Source organism: Lutra lutra, chromosome 2 (assembly GCF_902655055.1).
Source record: "Lutra lutra chromosome 2, mLutLut1.2, whole genome shotgun sequence".
NCBI lineage: Eukaryota > Metazoa > Chordata > Mammalia > Carnivora > Mustelidae > Lutra > Lutra lutra.
This window is the reverse complement of record NC_062279.1, coordinates 108,799,630-108,821,832: the sequence shown is the minus strand read 5'-3', so window position 1 is coordinate 108,821,832 and position 22,203 is coordinate 108,799,630. Positions and strand designations below refer to the sequence as shown.

Below are 22,203 nucleotides of genomic sequence, written 5' to 3'. Positions count from 1 at the left end.
CCCAGAAGGAAGGTATTTTCATTTGGCCTTAATCCAGAAGTTGAAGTCCATGGGGCCAAAATCTCCAGGACTTCATATTTTGTTGATAATTTTTTATATAAAGCTACTGTATTCATTCAGAGTAAGTTACAACCTTTTTTTTTTAAAGGAAATTACCAAACCTAAGTATTCTTCTCCATAGTTACACGTGCTCTTTTATTTATTTATTTATTTATTTATTTATTTATTTATTTTTTTTTTAAGCAAAAGAATAGGCTGCCTTTCTTTAGCCATAAGGAAATAATTTCAGTGCACTATAGAACAAAAACCTTTCACTAACCTCCCTATTGCTAGGCCCTGTTTCCATACCCTTGGGAGAAAAGAAAAAAGAAAAACAAAAACAAAAACAAAAAACCTTCAGAACAGAAGATGAATACCTACACCAAAAAATACATTGGAGCCTCAGCAGCTAGTCATCTGTCTGGAACTTTTCTCCCATCTTTCTCTGTTTTTCTCCCACTTTTTCTTTTCTCCACTTTGGGAAACTTGGAAGTTTTTTTCTGTGTCTGAGCAGAATTGTGTCATCAATTTCCCCACCATCCAGGAGAGGCTGTAAAGAAAGTATCCTAAGAGTAAGGGCTTCGAAATGTTGGGATGATTCATTGTGCAGGCTGCGGTCTTTTAAAACTAGATAGAGTTTCTTCAGTCTGGGGTAATTTACTTAAAAAAATAGAGGGCCACAGAGTGATTTCTTTGGCCTCCATCCCAATTCCCTAATTCAGTGTTCTATAAAATGAATTCATTCATTCAGTAAATATTTGTTACATTTTATGATCTAGAAAACACAGTGTACTCCTAGTGTGAAATGGAAGCACTCTCCTCCCATTTGTGTAGTCTGTTTTGCTAATTTGATGCCGTGAGTTGAGTACTGCCATTAAAATTGATTCGTCATCCCATAACCTCTTACTAATACACTATATGGATTTACTCAGTACTGTAAAGGAAGCAGCTCTTTTCTCCGACCTTGCGTAGTTTACAATCTAAATGCAGCAGGAAAAAAAAAATAATCAGCAAGAAATAGCCAGATAACCAAAATGAATCCAAGTAGTACAGACTGTACGTACAACGGTGAGGAAGTCTGGCTTTATCCAAGAATGCTTCTAGAAAGAGGTGAGTCCTCACAGAATAATCACCGGAATCTGCAATTGTCTTATCTCTAAAATCAAACTGACTTATGAAGACCATCTTAATTAAAAATATTTGTAAGCAGAGAGCCTCATGCTGCTGACGCATTCAAGCATTGTATCAAGAGATCCAGCCCACGTACTAAAAATGGAGCGGCAAATCTCAAGTAGTCTTTTGGCAGGATGCCCTGGGGGCTCAAGAGGGTTTACCGTTTGGTAAATCAGCTGCTACTTCCGATAGCTCCCCAGTGTCACAAGAGTATCAGGTCTCGGCGCTGGGGCAGAATTAACCAGCAGAGCAAATGAAATCGCTAAGAATTTTTGAAGACATAGTTCAAGTCAAATGGTGTGCAGTGTAAAGTGTTACAGTTGTATTTACTCAGCACGTTAACTATCTTAACCAGATCATGTGTCAGGACTCTCCAAGTGCCCCTCACCCAAAGTGCTACATGAGTGCAATTCTTGAAGTTAATTGACTGAGGTGCTATCTAGACTCTCCTGGAAAAGTTTGCAGTTTTAAGAGGGAGGAATCAGGAATCCATTCTGGAAGAATTCCTCAGTGTAGACGTGCAAATTAAAGAGCCTGAAAGAAATGAGATGGGCCTAAAAGAAACCAGGCCTTCCACAGACAGTGTCATTCAGAAATGTCAAATACATGAGTGACAGCGTGAGCCCTGTTGGTTTCCCTGCCTTGAGCTGATTTCTTCATCGGGCCTTGTAATGCTTAGGAGCTCTGTGAAGGGTGTTAAATTTGAGAGGTTCAAAGTTTTTAACAATTATTTAATCCAGGAGAGGAATTGTAAATCCCTATTTCACTTTATATTTTTCATATTCAAATCAAAAGTTTTCAAGCTAGGACGATTAAGATACATTTGACTCTAAGTGACAGAATCGCAACTCAAAATGGCTTAAGCAGTAGAGAAATTTGTTGTTTTATGTAACAAAATATTGAAAGGAGAGACTCTTGGCTTTGCTTCTGTTCCCTTTCCACAAGCTGGCTTGGTCTTCTGATCACAAGCAAGCTGGTCACAGTCCCTACAAACCTTCCCTCCAGTGAGGCATCTGCAGAGAACCAAGAGACATCATTTCCTCCCATGTCTCTTCCTTAGCAGCGAGCAAACCTTCCCCATCGCTTCCCCTCAGACTTCCCCAGCACCTCACTGGCCAGAATCAGAGCATGTGTCCGCTTCTGAAGCATTCACTGGCAAGTGCAATGGAATTGTCATTACCTTAAAGCAGTTTTTTGGGGTGAGCATTTCTGTAAGAGGAGATCCAGCAGACAAATGTTTTACTGACAGTTTAATTCAAACAAGCCATGGTATATGCATTTTAAAAACACAATAAACTGAGAGTACTCAGTCAGAGGAAGGAGAAGGGAATAGGTATATCAAAAAAAATCTGTGGAGATTTTTCCAAGTAGACCTACTCCAGGTGATGTGAACTTTCCTTTTAACCCCCAGCCCCTCCATTACCACCCACTCGCTTGCACATGAACACATATACACCATTACCATTTAAAAAATCATAAATAGGGGCACCTGGGTGGCTCAGCGGGATGAGTGTCTGACTCGGTTTCAGCGTTGTGAGATTGAGCCCCACGCTGGGCTCTGTGCTCAGCTTGGAACCTGCTTGAGATTCTTTCCCTCTTCCCCTCTCTCTGTGCACTCTCTCTCTCTCTCTCTTTAAAATAAGTAAACAAATAAAATCTTTAAAACATCATAAATCACACTGCCAGATACAACTGAAAGAAATCTAACTTGAATGGGTTGCCAAACCCTTTTCTTTAAAAACAAGACCTCTAATTGTATATTAATGACAATAGCTACTATTTATGGGACATATTATTTGGTGGCATACCATTTCATATTTTACAATCACATTTAATCTTCAGAAAAATTCTTGTAGAATATGTATTATTATTCTTATTTAACAGCCAGTGAAACTCAGGCGCAGAAAAGTTAAGAAAGTTACCTAAGACCACAGAGTCAGTAAGTATCAAATTGGAATTCAAATTGAAATCTGTTTCATTTCAAAGCCTGGCCACCTTACTGAATAGGATTGTTGATCTTTCAATATTAAACATAAAGTAATCGTGAGTAGAAGTTCAATGAGCTTTTATCGTATCTCTTTTCAGTACTCTCTCCACATGATATGTACCTCTAGGTGACAATGCTGATTACTTCCACCAACCCCTAAGTTTAGAAAGAAGAATGTGGGGGTGCCTGGGTGGCTCAGTGGGTTAAAGCCTCTGCCTTCGGCACAGGTCATGCTCCCAGGGTCCTGGGATCGAGCCCCGCATCGGGCTCTCTGCTTGGCAGACAGCCTGCTTCCTCCACTCTCTCTCTCTGCCTGCCTCTCTGCCTACTTGTGATCTCTGTCTTTCAAATAAATAAATAAATAAATAAATAAATAAATAAATAAATAAATATTAAAAAAAAAAGAAAGAAAGAAGAATGTGAATAGTGACTTGAAATTTGCTCACATAGGAATCTCACACAGAGACACACAGCATAATACTTGGATCTCCACACACAGCTACCAGCAGAAGTTCGCATTTTAGCGAGGAAAAAGATTTGCTAACCTTATAAACTTTAAGGGTGTGATAAAAGAAGGTAACGTTTTCTTTTCAGCCACTCATATAAATATCTCCATTACTCCTGAAGTTAGCATGCTAAATCCTGACACACTCTTTAATTTTGGAGATGACAGCAGAAGAAAATGCAACTTGAAATGCAGAACATCTCTTTATTATTTCATATTCCTAGGATGACCTCTAGTCTATGTTATTCTTTATAAGCCTTCAAGATCATCATTATCACATATATTGTTAGAGCTGGGGCAAGAGTATTTAAATAGGCACGTGGAGAGCAAGGAATGAAAATAATATATACCTACCTTCTCGGGCATTTAGAAGAAGGCATACAAGTTTTTAAACTCTCTTTGAGAAAGGAAACAAAGCATGTACCAGATTGTACTTTTTTGACTTGATTAATTCAACAAATATTTCCTGATGCACCGGACACTTGCGTGATCCATATGGATGGGGGAGGGAGCCAAGTCACAGGTCCTGGCCCCCAGTGTGCCTATTCTAGTGAGCTCAATGGAGAATAAAACTCGCCTGTGTCTCCTGGTGTGGGAGGCTCTAAAGCAAAATACATCTTGGTAAAGGGCCAGGGTGGCCGAGGAAAATATTTGAGAGGGGAAAAAAAAGACATTTTATTCTTCTATTTTAAAAACATAGTAACTTAAAATAATGAGTGACAAATGTTTCCCATGAATGCCAAAGAAACCCAAGTACAGCACCCTAGAATATGCAAGTCCTTGGGGCAACTTGGCTGCTGCATTCTTACTTATTGCCCTTCTTTCAGAGGTAATTTGGTAAAATATGCAAATATGGGTTCCTTTACCACAGAGTGGACTGAGACCCCAGAAGAGCCTGTGTAGTCAGAATCTTGATAGAATGGTACCTCACAAGGAGGCTTTTATACACAGGATGTTAGGGAAAGTGTGTGAATATAGGCATTTTATATGATTTGAACTTTATGGCTTTTATTTTAGGGTGAAAAAGGAGCTATGGGAGAACCCGGACCCAGAGGACCCTATGGTCTGCCTGTGAGTTCTGTCTCTGGTCTCCACCGTCAGCATGTGTAGATGACGTGACACCGGCACGGTTAACCCTTCCCTGGTGGGGCAGACTAATCCCGTTAGAGGAGCAAAGACCCATCCACTGACCCTCCACAACATCATGTCCTTCACGGGTCATAGTCACATCTATTTTCACACACACACACACACACACACACACACACACACTTCGTGAGCTTGAGAAGATCAGAGATTGTCCACAAGATAAACAGAATTAACCTGAATTCTGACAGGATCCCCACTGTCAGAAAACACGCTCCCTGTGTGGGCATGGAAGTTTTATTCCAGATGACTTTCATCAGACTTCATCTGTTCTCACAGGTTACTTACTAAAACTAATCTTGCTAATAGAGGTGATTTCTCACATTGATGTTTGCAATGACCTTGAGGTTTCTGACTTTTCCAACTTGCTGCGGTGACGCGACAGCTTTAGAACGTAGAATGTTGGTAGTGGCCTGTCTCTGGAAAGTCTCGGTTATACAGTCTTCAAATTGAGAGTGCAGGCATGCTTCAGAACATTAGCTTTGGGGTAATTATAAGTCATTCAACAGGGTAGGGTAAGACTATAATAGAAACATAGTGTATTAAGGTTTTTTAATCCCTATGTACCTACCACATGTGAGGATTAGCGCTGGCTGAGAGAGAGGCTGATTTTGAAATAGATTTCAAAATCTGATTGTCGAAATTAAAGCAACTTCCCAGTAACTTTGGATGGATCCCTTGTGTGACATAATAAGACCATGGCCCCAATAATCTGCACCCTGGGGCGAAATTATCAATCCTTGCACAGTAGTCTGACTCCTTTGCATCTGGGGATCATTTATTGACAAAGCTTACTTCAAAACTGTTTTTGAATTGTGACACACTCTCATGTGCTATGGTGAGTGCTGTAAGTGTGTAAACCTGGAGATTCACAGACCTATACCCCTGGAGCTAATAATACATTATATGTTAATTAAAAAAAAATTGTGACACACTCTCAATATTTATAGACAAGATACACATCTAGCCAAATTAAACCATATTTAACAAGAGTTTTCCCTTTCTTTACTCATTTGTGAGCCAAGTATTAATTGATCAAGTTGAAGCAGCATTGATTTTTGTATTTTATTAGCGCCGCTATGTTTTTAAAATCAATTAAATGGTACTTATGCTTTCAACTTATTCCTGGATTGTCAGTTGGATGCCAAGCATTAAACTTCAGCAAAATAGCAGGCTGTGTAAGCTAATCTATAATAAAAAAAATTTTCATGATCCGTAACTCCAGCATTAACGGTCATTTCACTTGATTCGGTGAAAGAAATTTTTATTACTAATCAATAGAGACCTCTTTCCCATTTCTGAAGTAGTTGTTCTAATACTAGTAGTTGCATGTCCAGGCAGCCTTAAATAAAACAATAACAGTAACCTATTCATGAAACTTAGGAACACTAATGTAGCTACTATGGTTCTTTGGCAGGGGAAAGATGGAGAGCCTGGTCTTGATGTAAGTAATACATGTACAATGAACATCGTCCTATTACAATAGATGCGGATGGTCTCCATCATCAATAACAGCAAGAATACTTTTTTCTTTCTGGGCACATAGTTAAGCATACAGCGTATATTGCTGTGTGTATAGATCGCAGTAGAAAATATACCACTAGTGTCTGCATGAGATAAACAGGAAAGCAAAACACATAATCAGTATAAAGTTAATAACCAACCGTTGATAATGGCACTTCAAAATACTTTCCCAAATTAGGGACACCTTGAACACCAGCAGTTGAACCACTTATTTAAAAATATGCATAAAATTGAAGTATCTTTCGCGTGCCACCCTCTGGGAATGGTATAGTATGTTCATTCTCAAAGCTGCTGTGCAATATTTTTTCCTTTTAGCATGAAGAGTCTATATATTTTATAATAACATAATTCTATAAAAAATAGAGAATGTCAAAAACAAAGGCCTCTTGAAATGATCACTGTATTGTGTGAATACAATGGCAGCCTTATTATGTGAAGAATGATAATAGCAAAAGTAATAATAGTTAACTTTTTATTGAGCACCTGTTTTAGTATATGTGCTGCCAAAGCGAGCATTATTGAGCACCTGTTATGGGCAAGCATAAAATGCTGTGAGGTAAGTGATTTGCCCAAGCCCACATAAGTCAGTGTCCTAGCTCGGATTCAGAGTAGGATCCTGATACACTATCCACTACATAAATCGTAGGAGAAAAAGCAAGAAATGTGTTTCATATAGATAACTGAGATGTTACACAACTATTACTCCTAAGTGCCACTTTAACTAAGTTTTGAGAATCTTGGTCGTGCCATTTTTCTTCATATTGTGTTCAGGAGCATGGAATCTTATGTTTTTTCTTTCAATGTGATTTTACCACAGTTACATCAGTCGATCTTTTTGGTTTGCTTTTTATCGTCTAGGGCTTCCCTGGTCCACGAGGCGAGAAGGGTGATGTGGGAGAAAAGGGAGAAAAGGTGACCTCTCCATTCTAGCATGTGCCTGTTTGATTTTTCTCTTGCTGTGTGCTGTTCAACCTATGTGATTCTTTCATGTATCTAATTGTTCTCCATCCTGTGCTCCAAAAACACAGTGACGCCTGTTCTAAAAAAACAGGTCTTCACAGGTTCCAGTGCTGGAAATAAGGGCATGGTCTAGCATAGAAGAATATTGCCAGGCTTACCTGACACCAATTAGTTGAAAGATGTAATGTCCAGGGATTCTCAAAAGTGAAATAAAAAAGCATTTATTACATTAAAGTAAAATTAAATAGCACAAATCTGCAAAGGTCTTCTGGCAGAGCTCATCTAACCCTGTAAAGCCACCCTCTCGTTTTCAGGCACGGCATTCCCAGCAGAGACATAGAAGGTGTGTCCTGTATCCCAACTATTTGATCGGAAAACGAAGGACAAGCAGTGTGACTGATAAACCCCAGTGAGTTTATCAGGGACTAGGACCTTCCACTTTTGATGCTGGAGATATTTTTAAATGAAGATTTCCGTGTATTTTATGAGGCTGGTGTTCAGGTTCTGTCTCGGGACCACCGGCCGCAGGTATATAGCAGCCAATGCCAGAAAAAAATTTTTTTTTTTTTTTTTTGCCTGAAAGCAAAATTTGGATTACGAATTTTTAAAATCATTTCTTCCTTTCCTCTCCCCTTTGCTTGGGTCCTTGAAGACTCGTTGTTTACATGAGACACAACAAAACAAGTAAAAGTGGCTGAAATTGGACCTTCCCACTTCAAATTGACACCAGTTCTGTTTCTCAGGTTCATTTATGCCCCCCTGCTGTACTTAACAACACAGTTTTCAAAACCTATAAATTCCTTTTAACCGTGAAGGCAATTGCTGTTGAAAAGCAAGGCCGAATTAGAATTGTCAAAGAAAGAAGGATATTAACCCTGCTGTGTGTTCCTTAGACTTTAGACATTACCTGGCTTCCCATTGGTAAGAAAGCTTCTGTCCCCAGTTATGTAAAAACACTATCATCATTAACAACATCATCACCTTTATTGAACACTTACTACATATTTCCCCAAAAGCTTTACATAAGCTAAGTCTTTTCATCCTCATAGCCCCCCCCACCCCCCACCTCCCCGAGATTGGTGCTGTTACTGTCCCCATTTCACAAAGAATGTGAAACATTTAAAAAAGCCTTTTTATTCCAAATTATAAATTCTAACTGTAAAATACACATGTTTTGATTTGAGACAAATTGTACATGTAAGCTTTTAGCCCAAGGTGGGGGTGCTTTAAAGATTATAGACATTTATTTTATATTTTTTAATGGGTTGTAGGAGTCTATAATCTTATTCACTCAGAAGTATGTCACCATTATGGGGATGCTCATTTTAATGCTCTTTCAAACAAAGATGAAATTACCAGTATTATAACTGATGGAAACACAAAGCTAAAAATTTAATCTTCAGAATAATGTTAATTACTCATACAAAAATATCTCCATATTTCAGATTCCATGATTAGAAGTTTTATATTTAGGAAAATTAGATCCAAATGTGAATACTTTATGTATATCATTCTTTGACATGGAAGATAAAAATTAACAAGAGCCCTCATGTGCTCATACGCACTAGGGTTTTGTGTTGCATAGGGAATCACTGACTATTAGAAAATGAGGTTGGTTCATAATAACGCTGATTCATTATTCTTCATATAATAGTATAGTGTCTGTTTTCCATAAAGCTTGAGGTCTGCTAACATATTACTGAAAAATGATTCCTATAACCTGAGACAACGTTCATATGACAACACTTTTCTATGGAGTGACTAATTTCAGTTGATTTACCAAATAATGAATTGAATTCTAAATTATCAATACCAAACACACCTGTCTCACCTATGTGACGAAGAGTCCACTGTCTCCTGGGAGAGAAGAGCTCACCCAAACAAGTTTAAATCAATTTTATGTTGTGACACTAAAGTTATTTGCTGAGAATGTTGACGGATCTTGCATGAGTGAGCAATTTAGTCCCGACCGCCCCTCCTCACTCACTTCCTATCACACCTGCTCTCATGTCACCCTGGATTCTCAGGTCTTTGTCTTTGATCATGATTAATAAACCACAAAGAATTTCTCTCTTTCCCCAGTATTCAAGAAACCCAAGTGTTTTTGATTCTGAGCCTTCTGATGCAATCTTTTTGGCACACAGGAGATAAATGAGGAGCTTTCACTCACACAGTCAGAATGAATGTGTTAATTTGGATGCTTATTTCATATATATCTTATGTATATGTATTTGAATATTCATGTTGTTTCACTTCTGAAATTATTCACTTTTATTGTAACTGCCTTCCTGAGTGTGGAATGAATACACTAATTTAAATATGTATTGTACAGTATTTCGTATTCTGTACAGCACCAACTTCTTGTCTATAAATATGCAGAGATATTTATGTTAATAAGAAACAGCTGAGGTGCATTCCTTCCTTCTCCTCCTTTTGCCTCCTTTCCTTAATTCCTCCATTCCCATGATCCATGCAGATTTCCACAACCTTTACCATGATTCCTAAATACTAATTTCCATGGCTACATTCCCACTATGTAATTATCCTGCCTATCTCATTTTTAGTGTTAGCTCAACTGAGTCCAAACTGCTTTTCCTCTCTTGAACAGAACTTTTTTTTTTTTTTTTTTTTTTTTTTTTTGCTTTTGTTACATTGTGAGTAACCTGGAAATCCATTTACCATTGTGAACACCTGGCATGAAATCTGTAAGGGTGAATTAAAGAACATCCCTGGATTTATAAATAAGTCTATTTCTCCAACTGGCATTTCTGAGAAGTATTAGCACTTTTAAAATTTCTTTACCTGACTTAATAAAGAAAATATTTGCTTTTAGTTTCCTAAATAATGTTAAAAAAAAAACACAGAAGCATATTTCAATTTACTGAATATTTTTTTAATGAGAGCTACCAAAAATGTTATAAAATTGGATACATTTCCAAAAGATAGAAGCTATTAATATTCTGTCCTTTTCGTCTGGCTCAGCGTAGCTTTCATCTGTTACAGGGTTAGAAAAAAGTAAGCTGACAAGGTATTGAAAACTGTACCCAGTTTTTCACTATTCCTTTGGATTTGACCGACCACTGGCTGCCTCCCATACAGTTGGTATCCGTCATCCTCACCAGATCTAAGGCGGAAACAGCTCATTTGCCAAGACTGTGGCGGCTGGGTCTAAGTCAGCCCTTGATGTGTCGGCCTTTTAAATCTTTTTTCGTCCTGTTGAGCCTCTGAAGTAAAATCCCACCTATCACTGCCCAGAAGCCACTGTCACTCTGAAAATCTAAGTTATCTTTTATAATATCATGCCTTACCTAAACCGGAAAACAGTGGTAAATGCCCTTCCAGACATTTATTGGCTACACCATTTTTTGAATCGCCATTATTCCCCCCGCCCCAAATAAAACCCATCTTTTATTGAAACTCTTATATCCACAGGGGGAAAAGGGAAAGAAAGGCAAAAAGGGGCCTAAAGGGGAGAAAGGAGAACAGGGTGCTCCTGGATTAGATGCACCTTGCCCGTTGGTATGTCTGACTCCTGGAACTCTGTCTCCAGATAGCGCGTGTGGAGAAATACACTGGGAGAAGAGCACGCTGGAGGGACCCGTAACAGCAGGGGCTCTGGCTGCGGGCTGTTGCACAGGGACTTGGGAGGGACCACACGCATCTTTCCCGGACTTTCCCGGGATAAACCACGCCCCGTCTCTGGCCGCCAGCTGTGCTTGGCTTCTTAACACTCTGATACTGACCTGCAGCTGGACGTGACTGCAGCGTCTGAAGGGGAGTTGGTGCTCTCCCACACCAGGCCAAAGAGAAATCAGTGTCCCAGGGAAGCCCGACTCCGGGGCTAGGTCGGGCTCTTCAACCAGCTTCAGCCCATGTTACTTTGTCCTTCAGAGTTGCTCCTCTCCCAGCGGTTTGATATCGTAGTTATTTCTTGAGCAGAATTTGTGCGTAAGTGATTTCTTGTGTTAGTAACATTGTGAGTTAATCTTTACAAACAGGGATTCCGTGGCGTTAAGGGGGAAAAAGGGGAGCCAGGCCAGCCTGGCCTGGATGGGCTGGATGCCCCTTGCCAATTGGTACAGTATTTCTCTTTCCTACCACCCTGCATGCATTTCCTTTGTTTATTACATGTTCATCTCTATCAGTGTAAAGTGGTACTTGCGGAACAAGCTTTACATGATAAACACGCTACATGCATGTGCATGAACCGCTCGCTGGGCATCTCTGCGAAGTGAGGAGAGCAGGCACGCCTCTCCGTCCAGGACTGCCCGTTAACCTCCTGACATTGTCCTTACAGCTCACCGGGCTGCCATGTCTGCGTTCTGGGGAATATTAACCTGTTGGATAAATACTGACAGAGGACATGCAAATGACATAAAAATCTTCCGTGGAAAGGGACTGCTAGGCCATAACTTTGGGTTCTATCCCTAAATTTGGCTCTTTTTTTTTTTTTTTTCCTTTTCTCTGAGAGAAATAAAGGCATTTTGCCTCTTCCGCTGCATTTCTGTCAGGCTGTAAATAAGGCCAGACCGACAGAGTTAAGCTTCTGTGGTCAAGACTTAACCAGTTCAAGGGAATGCTGTTAAGAGACCACAGGGAAGGAAATCAAGCTTCTCTGAGCTTCTAAAGATGGTGGTAATAGGCTGCAGCCCAACCCTCTTCTTTGTCACATAACCTTTTCAATGTAATGGTCTCTCCTTTTGAAACTCACTTTCCTAAAGTAGACAGAACTCCCTATCCCCATTGGCATGAACTCAAAGTCCTCCTTATACTAAAATCTAAAATTCTACTGGGTGATCCTCTCCTTGTACCAATCTGGCATTATCAAGTTTTTCCCAGATACCTTATAAAGCTATTTCAAAGTGGGTTTTCTGTTGTTGTTGTTTTACATTTAGCAAGAAAGTATATTCATATTTTCTGAGGTATAAAAGAAAATTTGGGGGGTTGTTTTATATTTATTGATTGTTATCCTTGGTCTGCATGTTCTTATATTATTCTTCAGTGTTAAGCATGATTTTTTTTAAAGATAATGTTATATTTCTTAAGCCTTTTAAGAAAGTATGGTTATAGGAAAAAATGTATTTGGTAAATAATTACAATTTAAAAATCTCCATTTGGGTGCCTAGTCTTTTATTTTATTTGCTTGTTGTTAGTAATAAATACCTTACAGTCGTTTTGCCAGGGGAAAACACAAGCATGCTTCAATATATCGGCTCTTCCTGCCTTCTTTCTATCATTTGTATCTGAAGAGTGCTTGCACTTTAAATGAAAATAAACGGTGCAACGTTCAGGAATCCCTTGTTGATTCAGAATTGGTTAACCGACTTCTAAAGACTTTTTAATTAAAAAATTGATGAATGCTACGGATAACATCTTACTATAAAGATATAGATGGGCTGCCTGTCTTTTAATTCAATTAATAGAATGCGTTCTACTATATTGGCTTTTAGTATGGAAAAATAAAAGATACTGGCATGTGAAGAGCTACAAACTTCAGATAGAAATGGTTCATCATGGATTATTCGTCATTATCATGCATTCAACCATAGACCACAGTGAAGGAAGAGAAGTTGGTTTTGTTTATTTAATCAAGATAATTATGAAATGGGTTTTAGTAAAATTAAGAGGAATAGTCCAGATTGCTTAGCTTAAGGTAGAGCTGAGCAGGCCCCTATGCTTTGTAAATTACTTTTTCAAAATTAGGCATTAATTTCTCTATTCACATTTTCAAAATGTGTTCTCACTCTAAAAAGCATTTGAATTTTCTTCCTTTTACCTAATATTGGGTATTCTATAACTAGAAAAAAATGCCTATGGCCACAGGCACCTAGTGGGTAGAAATCCGTATTTTAAGCTTCTGAGCATGTGAATTGTGAGGTATGTTCACTTCTGTGGAGTTTGAGGAATTCTTACTGTTCTCTTTAAAACAGGGGCCAGATGGATTACCCATGCCTGGCTGTTGGCAAAAGGTAGGCTTTACAGAATTATTTCTGAAAGAAGCACTCCCCCTATCTCTTCCCCTGGCCTGGTTTTTTCCTTTCAGAATAGATCTTTTGAAATTGACATTCCTGAATGTTGTTTGGGCATTAGAAAGCAAAAGATTCTGTCTCCAGAATATATTTTGATTAATATGTTTACTACTGATTTCCTCCTAAACCGATGAGTGAAAACAGTTCTTAACAAGCACTATAACTCGGAAACCTTCCCTATCTAATCCTTTCTGTGGAATGGAAAGGGGCAGTGCATCTTGACAATGGTTTGCTTATATAAACTCCTCCTACTATTTAAAACTATTCTTAATTGTGGTTCTTTTTCTATTTCACTCAATTACGTAAGCAGACATGCAAATACATGGTAGAACCCTGCCAATATTAATCACAAGGCTGAGAAAGCAGAAAGTGTAAGCATGATTTTTTTTTTCCTTCGGTGATCATTTATTTAGAAGAATCTGTTTATATTTAAATTGGTGTTTGTATGATATCCATTGATTCTAGCCTCTTTATATGGCTACCCATGGTCACTGTGTACATACTGAGTATGGAAGGGAACTTCATAGCAAGTCTTCTCTGTACAAAGGCTGTATGAGGAGCCCTTTCATACAGGGGATAGCATTTACTTAATTTTCACAATAACCCTGGAGAGTGTTATTATCCTCAATGACACTGATGAAGAAACTGAAGCTCAAAGAGGTTAAGTAACTTCCAGGGGCAAGACCCAATACCCAACAAAACCAGAAGCAAGCGGTGGAAAGCAATGGTAGGACTTGAAGCAGGGAAGAGGTCTATTGGCGCCATCCTAGTCCAAGAATACCAACCCTTTATGCAATAATGGTGTGGATGTAATTATATAAAGAACTGTGCATATATGCTACTAATGGATAAAGGAATTCCACGGATGGAAACATGAGCTAGGGGGAAGCATCATGCTGCTCTGATCATTTCGAAGTTTTTTCTCTAACACCTTTTGGCTTATTGAGTAACTTTTGATAGGCATGCCTTCTTAGCATGACTACACAGAACTCTAGGATTGCAGAGAGATGAAGGGAAACTTGACTCTGTGGTGTGTCTTATCTCCTCAGCTTCGTTGGTGAGGAGATCCTGTGTGACTCACTCTCCCACTTAGCTGAGTCCCCCCACTCAGCAAAGAAACCTTCTCCGTCAGGAGTGTCATTTATTTAGCAGCTCCCCATACTCTCAGCCTGTCAGAGGATTAGCTCAGTCACAGCTGGGGTCAAGGGGTTCTCAGAAAGGTGGGCCTATCATCATATTCTTCTTCACCTGAGGAAAGTATCCTTTCACCCTCAGAACCCCTGTTCTTAGCATCTTGAATACCATCCTGAGCTGGAATTACCATTTACTCTTTAACCGTTGACCTGTAATCTAATACTGTAATGATTTTTTAATACAGTCCTAGGTGCACTTTACATAGAGGGAAATGTTGAAAGGCTTACTTTATCCAGCCTTCTGACAGAACTCAGAACTTGAGTTTACTTAATTATTGGTGGCTTCTAAATCATTTCCTTTTTGTGAGGGCATAGTAATCATGGCACCAAGAAAGGACTCATCTTTTTGGTTCATGAAATGGCCAAACCTAGTAGTAATATGAATAACATTAGAAAATCAGAAATTGCCCTTTTAAGGACTCATTTTCCCACGGAATAGACACTATGTTCTACATTGGATTAAGGATTTCTTAAATCCAACAACTTCTTTTTTTGAGAGAGAGACAGTGAGAGCATGTGGGGAAGAGGGGGAAGGGACAGAGGGAAAGGGAGAGAAAGAATCTCAGGCAGGCTTCTTGCCCAGATCAGAGCCTGACATGGGGCTCCATCTAACAACCCTGAGATTATGACCCTGAGATCATGACCTGAGCTGAAATTAAGAGTCAGACACTTAACTGACTCAGCCACCCAGGCTCCCCTCTAACATCTTCTTATGTAAAGAACTCAATAAGAAAACGTCAGCCCTGCTTACCACACTCCCCAACACACACAAATGCAAATCGTGATCAGCTTGGTCCAGCACCTCCTCACTCCAAAAAAAAAAAAAAAGAGAGAGAGAGAAAGAAGAAGAAGAAAGAATTAGAAAAACAAAATGTTCTAAAATCTCTTATATAGTCAAATTAGCTATCTCAAATTATTTTTTAAGTGATTTTTAAATATTTTTTAAGGAAACCTAGCAGATTACTTTTAGTTAGTCATATTCTACATGAATTACCTTTTTGAACACTGTTGTACTAGCCTCTAGAGCACAGTGATAAATGTGTGAAAATTTAGAATGTGGTAGCAACGTAAATTACTGGGATTAATGAGCAAGTCTCCTTTGCCATACTACTCTCGATACTAATTTTTTCATGCCAAACTGATGTTTGTTTAAATGACTTTTCTTTCTAGATATAGCTCTGTTTTCTAAACTTCGAAGAATAATGATTTACTAGTTCACAGTATAATTCGTACAGTGAATAAATGGCAGAATCTATGTTTAAAAAAGTACTTTCAGGGGCGCCTAGGTAGCTCAGTCAGTTTAAGTGTCTGCCTTTTTCTCAAGTCATGATCCCAGGGTTTGGGGATCGAGCCCCATGTCCATCTCCCTGCTCAGTGGGGAGTCTGCTTCTCCTCTGTCCCTCATCCCATTCTTGTGCTCTCTCTCTCACTCTCTCAAATAAATAAATAAAATATTTTTAAGAAAGAAAATACTTTCAGGCTATTAAAGTTATCCATCCTCATCCAAAGATTAAAAACTATGTAATAGGAAAATACATATAGGCTTCATATTTTTTTATTCATCAGATTATTTATTCATGTTTTATTCATTTATTTATTTATATTTTTTAATGTTTCACTGAACTTTATTTTGTGAGGTAGGGCTGACAGGTTTGCAGCAAAAAATGAGATTTTTTTTTTTAGTTAAGTTTTAAGATACTAAAGAAGAAAAAAAGGAGAATCTTTAAAATTCCATAGATATTTTTTACAAAACATTGGTACTCAAAAAAATATATCTTTGAATTTCAAGCTAAGTGAGAGTTTGCGGAAAAGAATACTTCCATAAGCACATTCTCTGGCATTGACATGACATGCAGAAAACATTGGGCAAACTCTGTCTCCAAAGATCACAAAGTACCTAGCCTCTTAATCCCACCTCATATAGCATCTATTTTTCTTGGAGCGAGAAAAACAAATATTTTTAATTAATGAACTGGGCTTTCTACTTTTCTCATTGGGTTTGTTTTGTTTTGTTTTGTTTGTTGAGTAAAAGTCAAAGTCCCCAAGATCTGCTCTGTAAGTGTGTACCTGAAAGACTGTTGCCCCCCAGTTCTCTCAGACTTTAATTCTAGGAAAACCTTAATAATTATGGCACTTCAGAATGAGCAAGCAGAGATTTACGGTACCTTAGATCACCTTAGATCTCCAATAGGGTTTGAAGACCTGAGAAGAGGCAGGTTTACCTGGCACACTGGCTGTAGCAGAGCAGGGCTAGCCAAAGCCAAGAGGAGATAAGAGCGGAAGGATAGTAGTACTACAGTCAGGTTGGGTGAAGTAAACAGTGCCACCAAGGGCAGAATCCTCAGCCTCTTTCCCAGTGGCTTTTAATGTTTGGAGAAGATCATATAAGTATAGGAAATATATTTTAATTATGGCACATATGTGAAAAAATCCTAATTTTCTGCTTTCCCAGAATCATTACTAAGACAAACACCACTAATTTCTCAGTGGCAAAAAAAAAAAAAAAAAAAAAAAAAAAAGTGGGTTGAACCCAGGAAATTTTAATAACACCCTGGAGTTTTAGGAAAGTAATATTTGGGATATACATCATTTGGCTCATTAATTTAAAAAAAAAACACTGTTTTCAGGGTTCTACCAATTTTCTTAAAATAAATGTTAATTTGAGATTTTTATTCTAGACCACTAATTCTACGTATGTCTTTTCTGTTGTTTGTTTTTCTGCAGTGATGAATCTAACCTTCCGAGCATGAAGTTGTATATATAATGGTCCACTTTTTATATTTATAGCTGAAAATCGAATTGCAAATTTTACAAGTCTGAGATATGTTTACATAGAGCTGCTTCTTCCTGTTTGCAGTAGTACACATGTCCATCCTTTTTCCACTTACATCTGAAACTGGGCAGTATGTGACACCAGTGAGAAGCCTGCAAAAAAATATAAATCAGTATCTCTTTATCTTATGTGAAGATATGTATTTAAACGGACACACCAGTGATACAGATTGATAGTTTTTGCTCTTTTCTGACTTCGGGCTTGTTAATTGCATGGACAAAAAGCGCCATGAAATAGTTTACATGAAATTGTGACCAAATATGGACTCAAAACTATGAAAATGTACTATACTAACTAACTGATTTTAGAGCCTACCATCGCATCCCTACTCACCTTCACTGTTAGCATTGCTTCATGCCCACGCCGCGCACTGAAACTAACAAAAAAAGCATGACCGTGTGCCAAGCCTGCTTGTCGTTCAGATGCTAGCATGCCACTTGATGAGTCCTTTGATCACATCTGAGCTTTTATTTCTTTTGTCATCTCAAGGGGGTTACACCATGGCTTATTGCCAAAAAGAGATAAGGTGGCGGAGAGCACACACACAAATGGTCTTGTATTTTGAGGGCGTTGCAGTCCTGACTGCAGACGTCCAGCTTCCAGGATCGCGGGCTCACGTGGCCACCTTGGTTGAACTATCAAGGGGTTGAGCTGGTTGCCGCCGCTCTTTTTCCTTGGGCTGCCCTTGACAGTGAAGACAAGGGAAGAGGACCAGTTTGGCATCCTGCGCTGTCTCTCCTGTGACCAAGTAGGAAAGAGGTTTACACACGCGGGCACCCAGAACAACAGACTTAAAAAAATAAATAAATAAACTGAATTCCAACAAGTGTTAATATGGGTGCTTTTAGAAACTGACAGAGGCATAGAGCACTTCTTTTGGGTAGGAGATTCTTGGAATGTCAGCCCCTGTTCCTGCGGACAAAGGATGCGTACATCCCGTCAAAGAGAAGGGGTACCACTCCTGAGAATAGGTTGGCTGAAATAACCTCTTCTGAAATGGTGGGGGAATGTGCCCTATAAGCTCTATTGAAGCTGATGCTCTCCTTCCTTCCAAGATCCAACCCATTTCAAACATTTTCTACAAAGTTCTAGAAACAGAAAGATATTTTTCATTCTTTTTTTATGCTTTTCTTTTCTAGTCCCAGGAATATTAAGAAAAGATTTGTTTCAGTTTTTGTCACATTTGTTTTGTACAATTTTTTAAAAGAAGGTCTTCAAATCCTAATAACTTGGTAGCAGTAGTCAAGCTGACTTTTTACTAACTTCTCTCTTGTTCTGAATAACTGAAGAGAATATAAAAGAAACTCTGCTTTCAGTTGGGTCATTGTAAAGTATCAAAGTCAAGCAATTTCTTGAGTTCTTGTTGACTTTTTTTTTCATATGATGACTGTAACTTACATAGCGATCATCAGTTAAGTCAAGATTTGGTCACATTTGATAGTATTAACTCATTTCTATTTCTTATCATTCTATTTAGATTTAAGTTTTGTCCATATTTAGATTTCTTTATCTTTTTTTTTTACATTTCTAAATGTTTGTCTTATGCACAGACCAAATCTGTGTGTCAGAAAGCTGTGAAATATAGTTGCCATAGAATATTTTTCATCTACTTGCTCAAAACTTACTTAATTGTATTAGACCGAGCATTTCTTTGCACAGTAAAGAGTTGGTAATATGTTTTGAAATGCTTATTCTGAGTGGAAGGGTTACATTAAGGGAAACACCATCAACGAAGAGTAGTCACTCTTTCAGCCCATAGGACAATATACTTTCTCTCCTGACTTAATGTCATTTTGTGGGAAAATTTCTAGCTCCATTCATAAATTTTCACCACCGGAGGGAAAATTAGCTCATCACTGACTTATGGTGACAACAGTTAAGATAGGACTATAAGACAAAGATCTTAAGATGCTTGGGATCTCTTTCATATTCTACAACCAAATGTTCAATTATACAAAATGCCTTCTTTTTATTTCTAATAAGTTTTTGAGATTGGAAAGATGTCCAAATTATTAGATCAATATAATTGGTAACATTTCTAGTAACATTCCACACTTGAGGCCAGTTCGGCATTTTTAAAACAATAGAGGGCCTTTATTTTCCAACCATCTCTTGTTTGACATGGTTAGGAAAAAGTATTGTTCAATGTCTGAAACGATTTGTCTTACATGGTTTAGAAAAATGAACCAAAGCAGGTAGAACTACTGTCTCTTCAGGAAAACAAGCAGCAGTGTCTTGAAAAAATCTGGTGGCTATATTTCTTTCTATCTTTCTTTCTACTCCTCCAGTAGAAAGAGGTATTGAGATGAATCACTATTGAAAACTTGTGCAGCTTCAAAACAAAATACCTCAGTATCAAGAAGAAACATTTTATACACACATAAAAAAATTTTTTTAAACATAGCCCTTCTGTCCTAGGTTATGTTGGGTTTTTTGCTCTACAACTGATTTGACAACATTGATTTTTATTCTATGAGTAAGGGAAACTGTAGACTCCTATTACATTAATTTCCCTGAGAAAAACAAAGAGATGATAGTACTCTTCTTTGTTCGGTGGAATTATTAGGTCTTAACCACCATGGATAATCTTGAACTTTTAGTTACTAAAATATTTCCAGCCATCCATGTTGTCATCAATATAGAGAATTCTCAAATATTGCCAAATGAACTAAAAACTTATGTCTGCTGGTATATGTGTTGGCAGATATCTAGTTTTCTTCAAGATTTCCAACCCTTAATTTGTATTATTGGATAGAAGATTGAGAAAAAAATATGTGAAAGACACATTGGAAATAAGTCAAGAGCTACTTCTATTTCTGATAAGCATCTTTTAAGGATGCCAAATTGGTATGTGTTTTAGCTTTAATATTGTTTTCCATTTATGTTGGTGCTAATGCATTTTTTTTCTTTATGGACAATGCAACTCTACTATGGATAATTTCATTTTTCTGTTTAATAGCATTCCTAAACTGTTAGTGTGTGATTTTATTTTTAAAGTTCATGAATTTGCTGTAATATGTTTCAGTGACCAGTCTTTCCTAATGTAAAACAAAACAGTGTACCTAGAGATGATGTGTGTTTACTTGGATCATGGATCCTTTTATTTCATGTTCATTGCATATACCATATGTCTTTACCAACTTTCATCCTCATTTTTTTTTAGCTTATTTCGTTTGATGAAATCTGACAAAACCGATGTTAAAGAAGTCTAACACATTCATAGAGTACCTGACACACAAATATGCCCCAATTTTTCTTCTAGCTTTCATTTTCATTATGAGAAGCTATCCTGGAGAATTTTTCTTTCTTGTTTGATTTTATAGAAAACATAAGAATATCTTGGATTTCTACCAAAAACAAAAAAAAAATCTGTTCTTGAATTTACTTTCTGTCCATGATGTTCTGATGGGACAGTAAGAACATATGCTTCTGTAGTTCATGCTAGAGGTCCTCTGTCTACACCGTATACATGTATCTGCTAGTTTGGAAAATGGTCAAATCAGCATGTCAAGTCCTATGGAAAAATTGTCCAGTATCTTATGTTTTTATCACTTAAAAATGTGCTTAATTTTCCAAGGTTTTTTTTTTTATATTACTATTGTACCATAAAGAGCTAATACTGCTTTTCATCCTTTTTTTTTTTGCCACTATATATTATCTTACCCAGAAATAAGTTATGCTTGAATAGCAGGTGGTGTTTTAATCTCCTAGTAAGCAATCATAGAAACATGCAGAGATTGATATTTGAAACCTTGTTTTTCCTCTATGTCTTCATAACCAAGTTATATTAATAATTAACATTACTAAAATGATCTTTTTAAATTTCTACTAAAACAAATAAAAAAAAAACCTCTGCTATCTCTGTAAAATCAAGGCCATAGCAACCTAATCATATGTTCTCAAAAATAATAATTAAGAACAAGCACCTGTGATTCTGGCAATTAAAAAATCTTCATTTCTAGTGGAATTAACATATCTGATCAATTATGATTCTGCTAAAATTATTTTAAAATGTGAGGAGCTTCCGTCCCTACTTTTCCCCCTTTTTTCATATTGGCTAGATTTACTTTATGCCATAGCAGAGATAAGCTTCCAGCTTAAGCTTTTGGTGGATTTTGTTTTGCTAATCCAATACTGAAACATTTTAATGGTATTTCTGATATTTTAAACGTGTTTAATGCATAAGATTCCCTATGCTGCTTTATTGACAGAACTGTCCTTTGGGGAATAGGAAGATTTTTTTCAACCTGATCTGTTGTGTTTATCGATAAAGTACCGTTTCTCAAAATGTAGTAGATATCCTCACATATCTCAGAAATATTAATAAATTGGATTCACAAAAGAATGTCTTACCTATTGTTGACATTTATGTGAATATTCTTTATACTGTTGTAAATGTTTCATGCAACTTAATAACATTTTAAAAAGATGTATGTATCTGATTTTCCATTAGAAAATATTATATTTTTATTTGTATTTTTTACATTTTAAAGTTCATCTCTATGTGCAGCTATTTTTATATTGCCAAAAAAATCACGTGAATACAAAATAAGAAGAAAATGCAAAAAAAAAAATATTTTGGCAAGCATTACACTGCATATTTTTCTTAACATTTTGTGGGCCAGTCTCATGTAATTGATTATTCTAAGAATGTGTTGTGTCTTATCACTGTAAATATGGCACAAACCTGTTTTTCTCTATAGTGTACATAACTGAAAGCTTGAATGCTCCCTGTTTGATTTCTTATTTCAATTTCATTATAATTTCTCCAGCTGACATTGCTGAATCAAAAGACATGAGGTTTTTGATGTGCA

The 22,203-nt window shown here is 37.4% G+C and overlaps 1 protein-coding gene and 1 long non-coding RNA gene across 7 annotated transcripts in view; one reads left to right on the top strand and one right to left on the bottom strand.

Annotated features, from left to right (window-relative positions):
- Positions 1 to 7,411, bottom strand: part of LOC125093272 (uncharacterized) — a 55,125-nt gene extending 47,714 nt beyond the window's left edge. The window contains exons 1-3 of one of the 2 annotated variants that reach the window (XR_007125193.1): positions 7,401 to 7,411; positions 2,789 to 2,791; positions 421 to 605 (exon numbers count right to left, since the gene is read on the bottom strand). This is a non-coding gene — a long non-coding RNA (uncharacterized LOC125093272). Of the gene's footprint in view, positions 1 to 420; positions 607 to 2,788; positions 2,792 to 7,400 lie in introns of those variants that run through there. The other variant, XR_007125192.1, reaches the window with a different exon arrangement.
- Positions 1 to 17,855, top strand: part of COL25A1 (collagen type XXV alpha 1 chain) — a 456,257-nt gene extending 438,402 nt beyond the window's left edge. For 2 of the 5 annotated variants that reach the window (XM_047718185.1, XM_047718187.1), the window contains 5 exons: positions 4,722 to 4,775; positions 7,233 to 7,286; positions 11,333 to 11,410; positions 13,265 to 13,303; positions 17,281 to 17,855. In XM_047718185.1, coding sequence (XP_047574141.1) covers positions 4,722 to 4,775; positions 7,233 to 7,286; positions 11,333 to 11,410; positions 13,265 to 13,303; positions 17,281 to 17,283 — 228 coding nt within the window. In that variant the 3' untranslated portion in view covers positions 17,284 to 17,855. Of the gene's footprint in view, positions 1 to 4,721; positions 4,776 to 6,267; positions 6,295 to 7,232; positions 10,854 to 11,332; positions 11,411 to 13,264; positions 13,304 to 17,280 lie in introns of those variants that run through there. The other 3 variants (XM_047718182.1, XM_047718183.1, XM_047718186.1) reach the window with 3 other exon arrangements.
- The last annotated feature ends 4,348 nt before the right edge of the window (positions 17,856 to 22,203 follow it).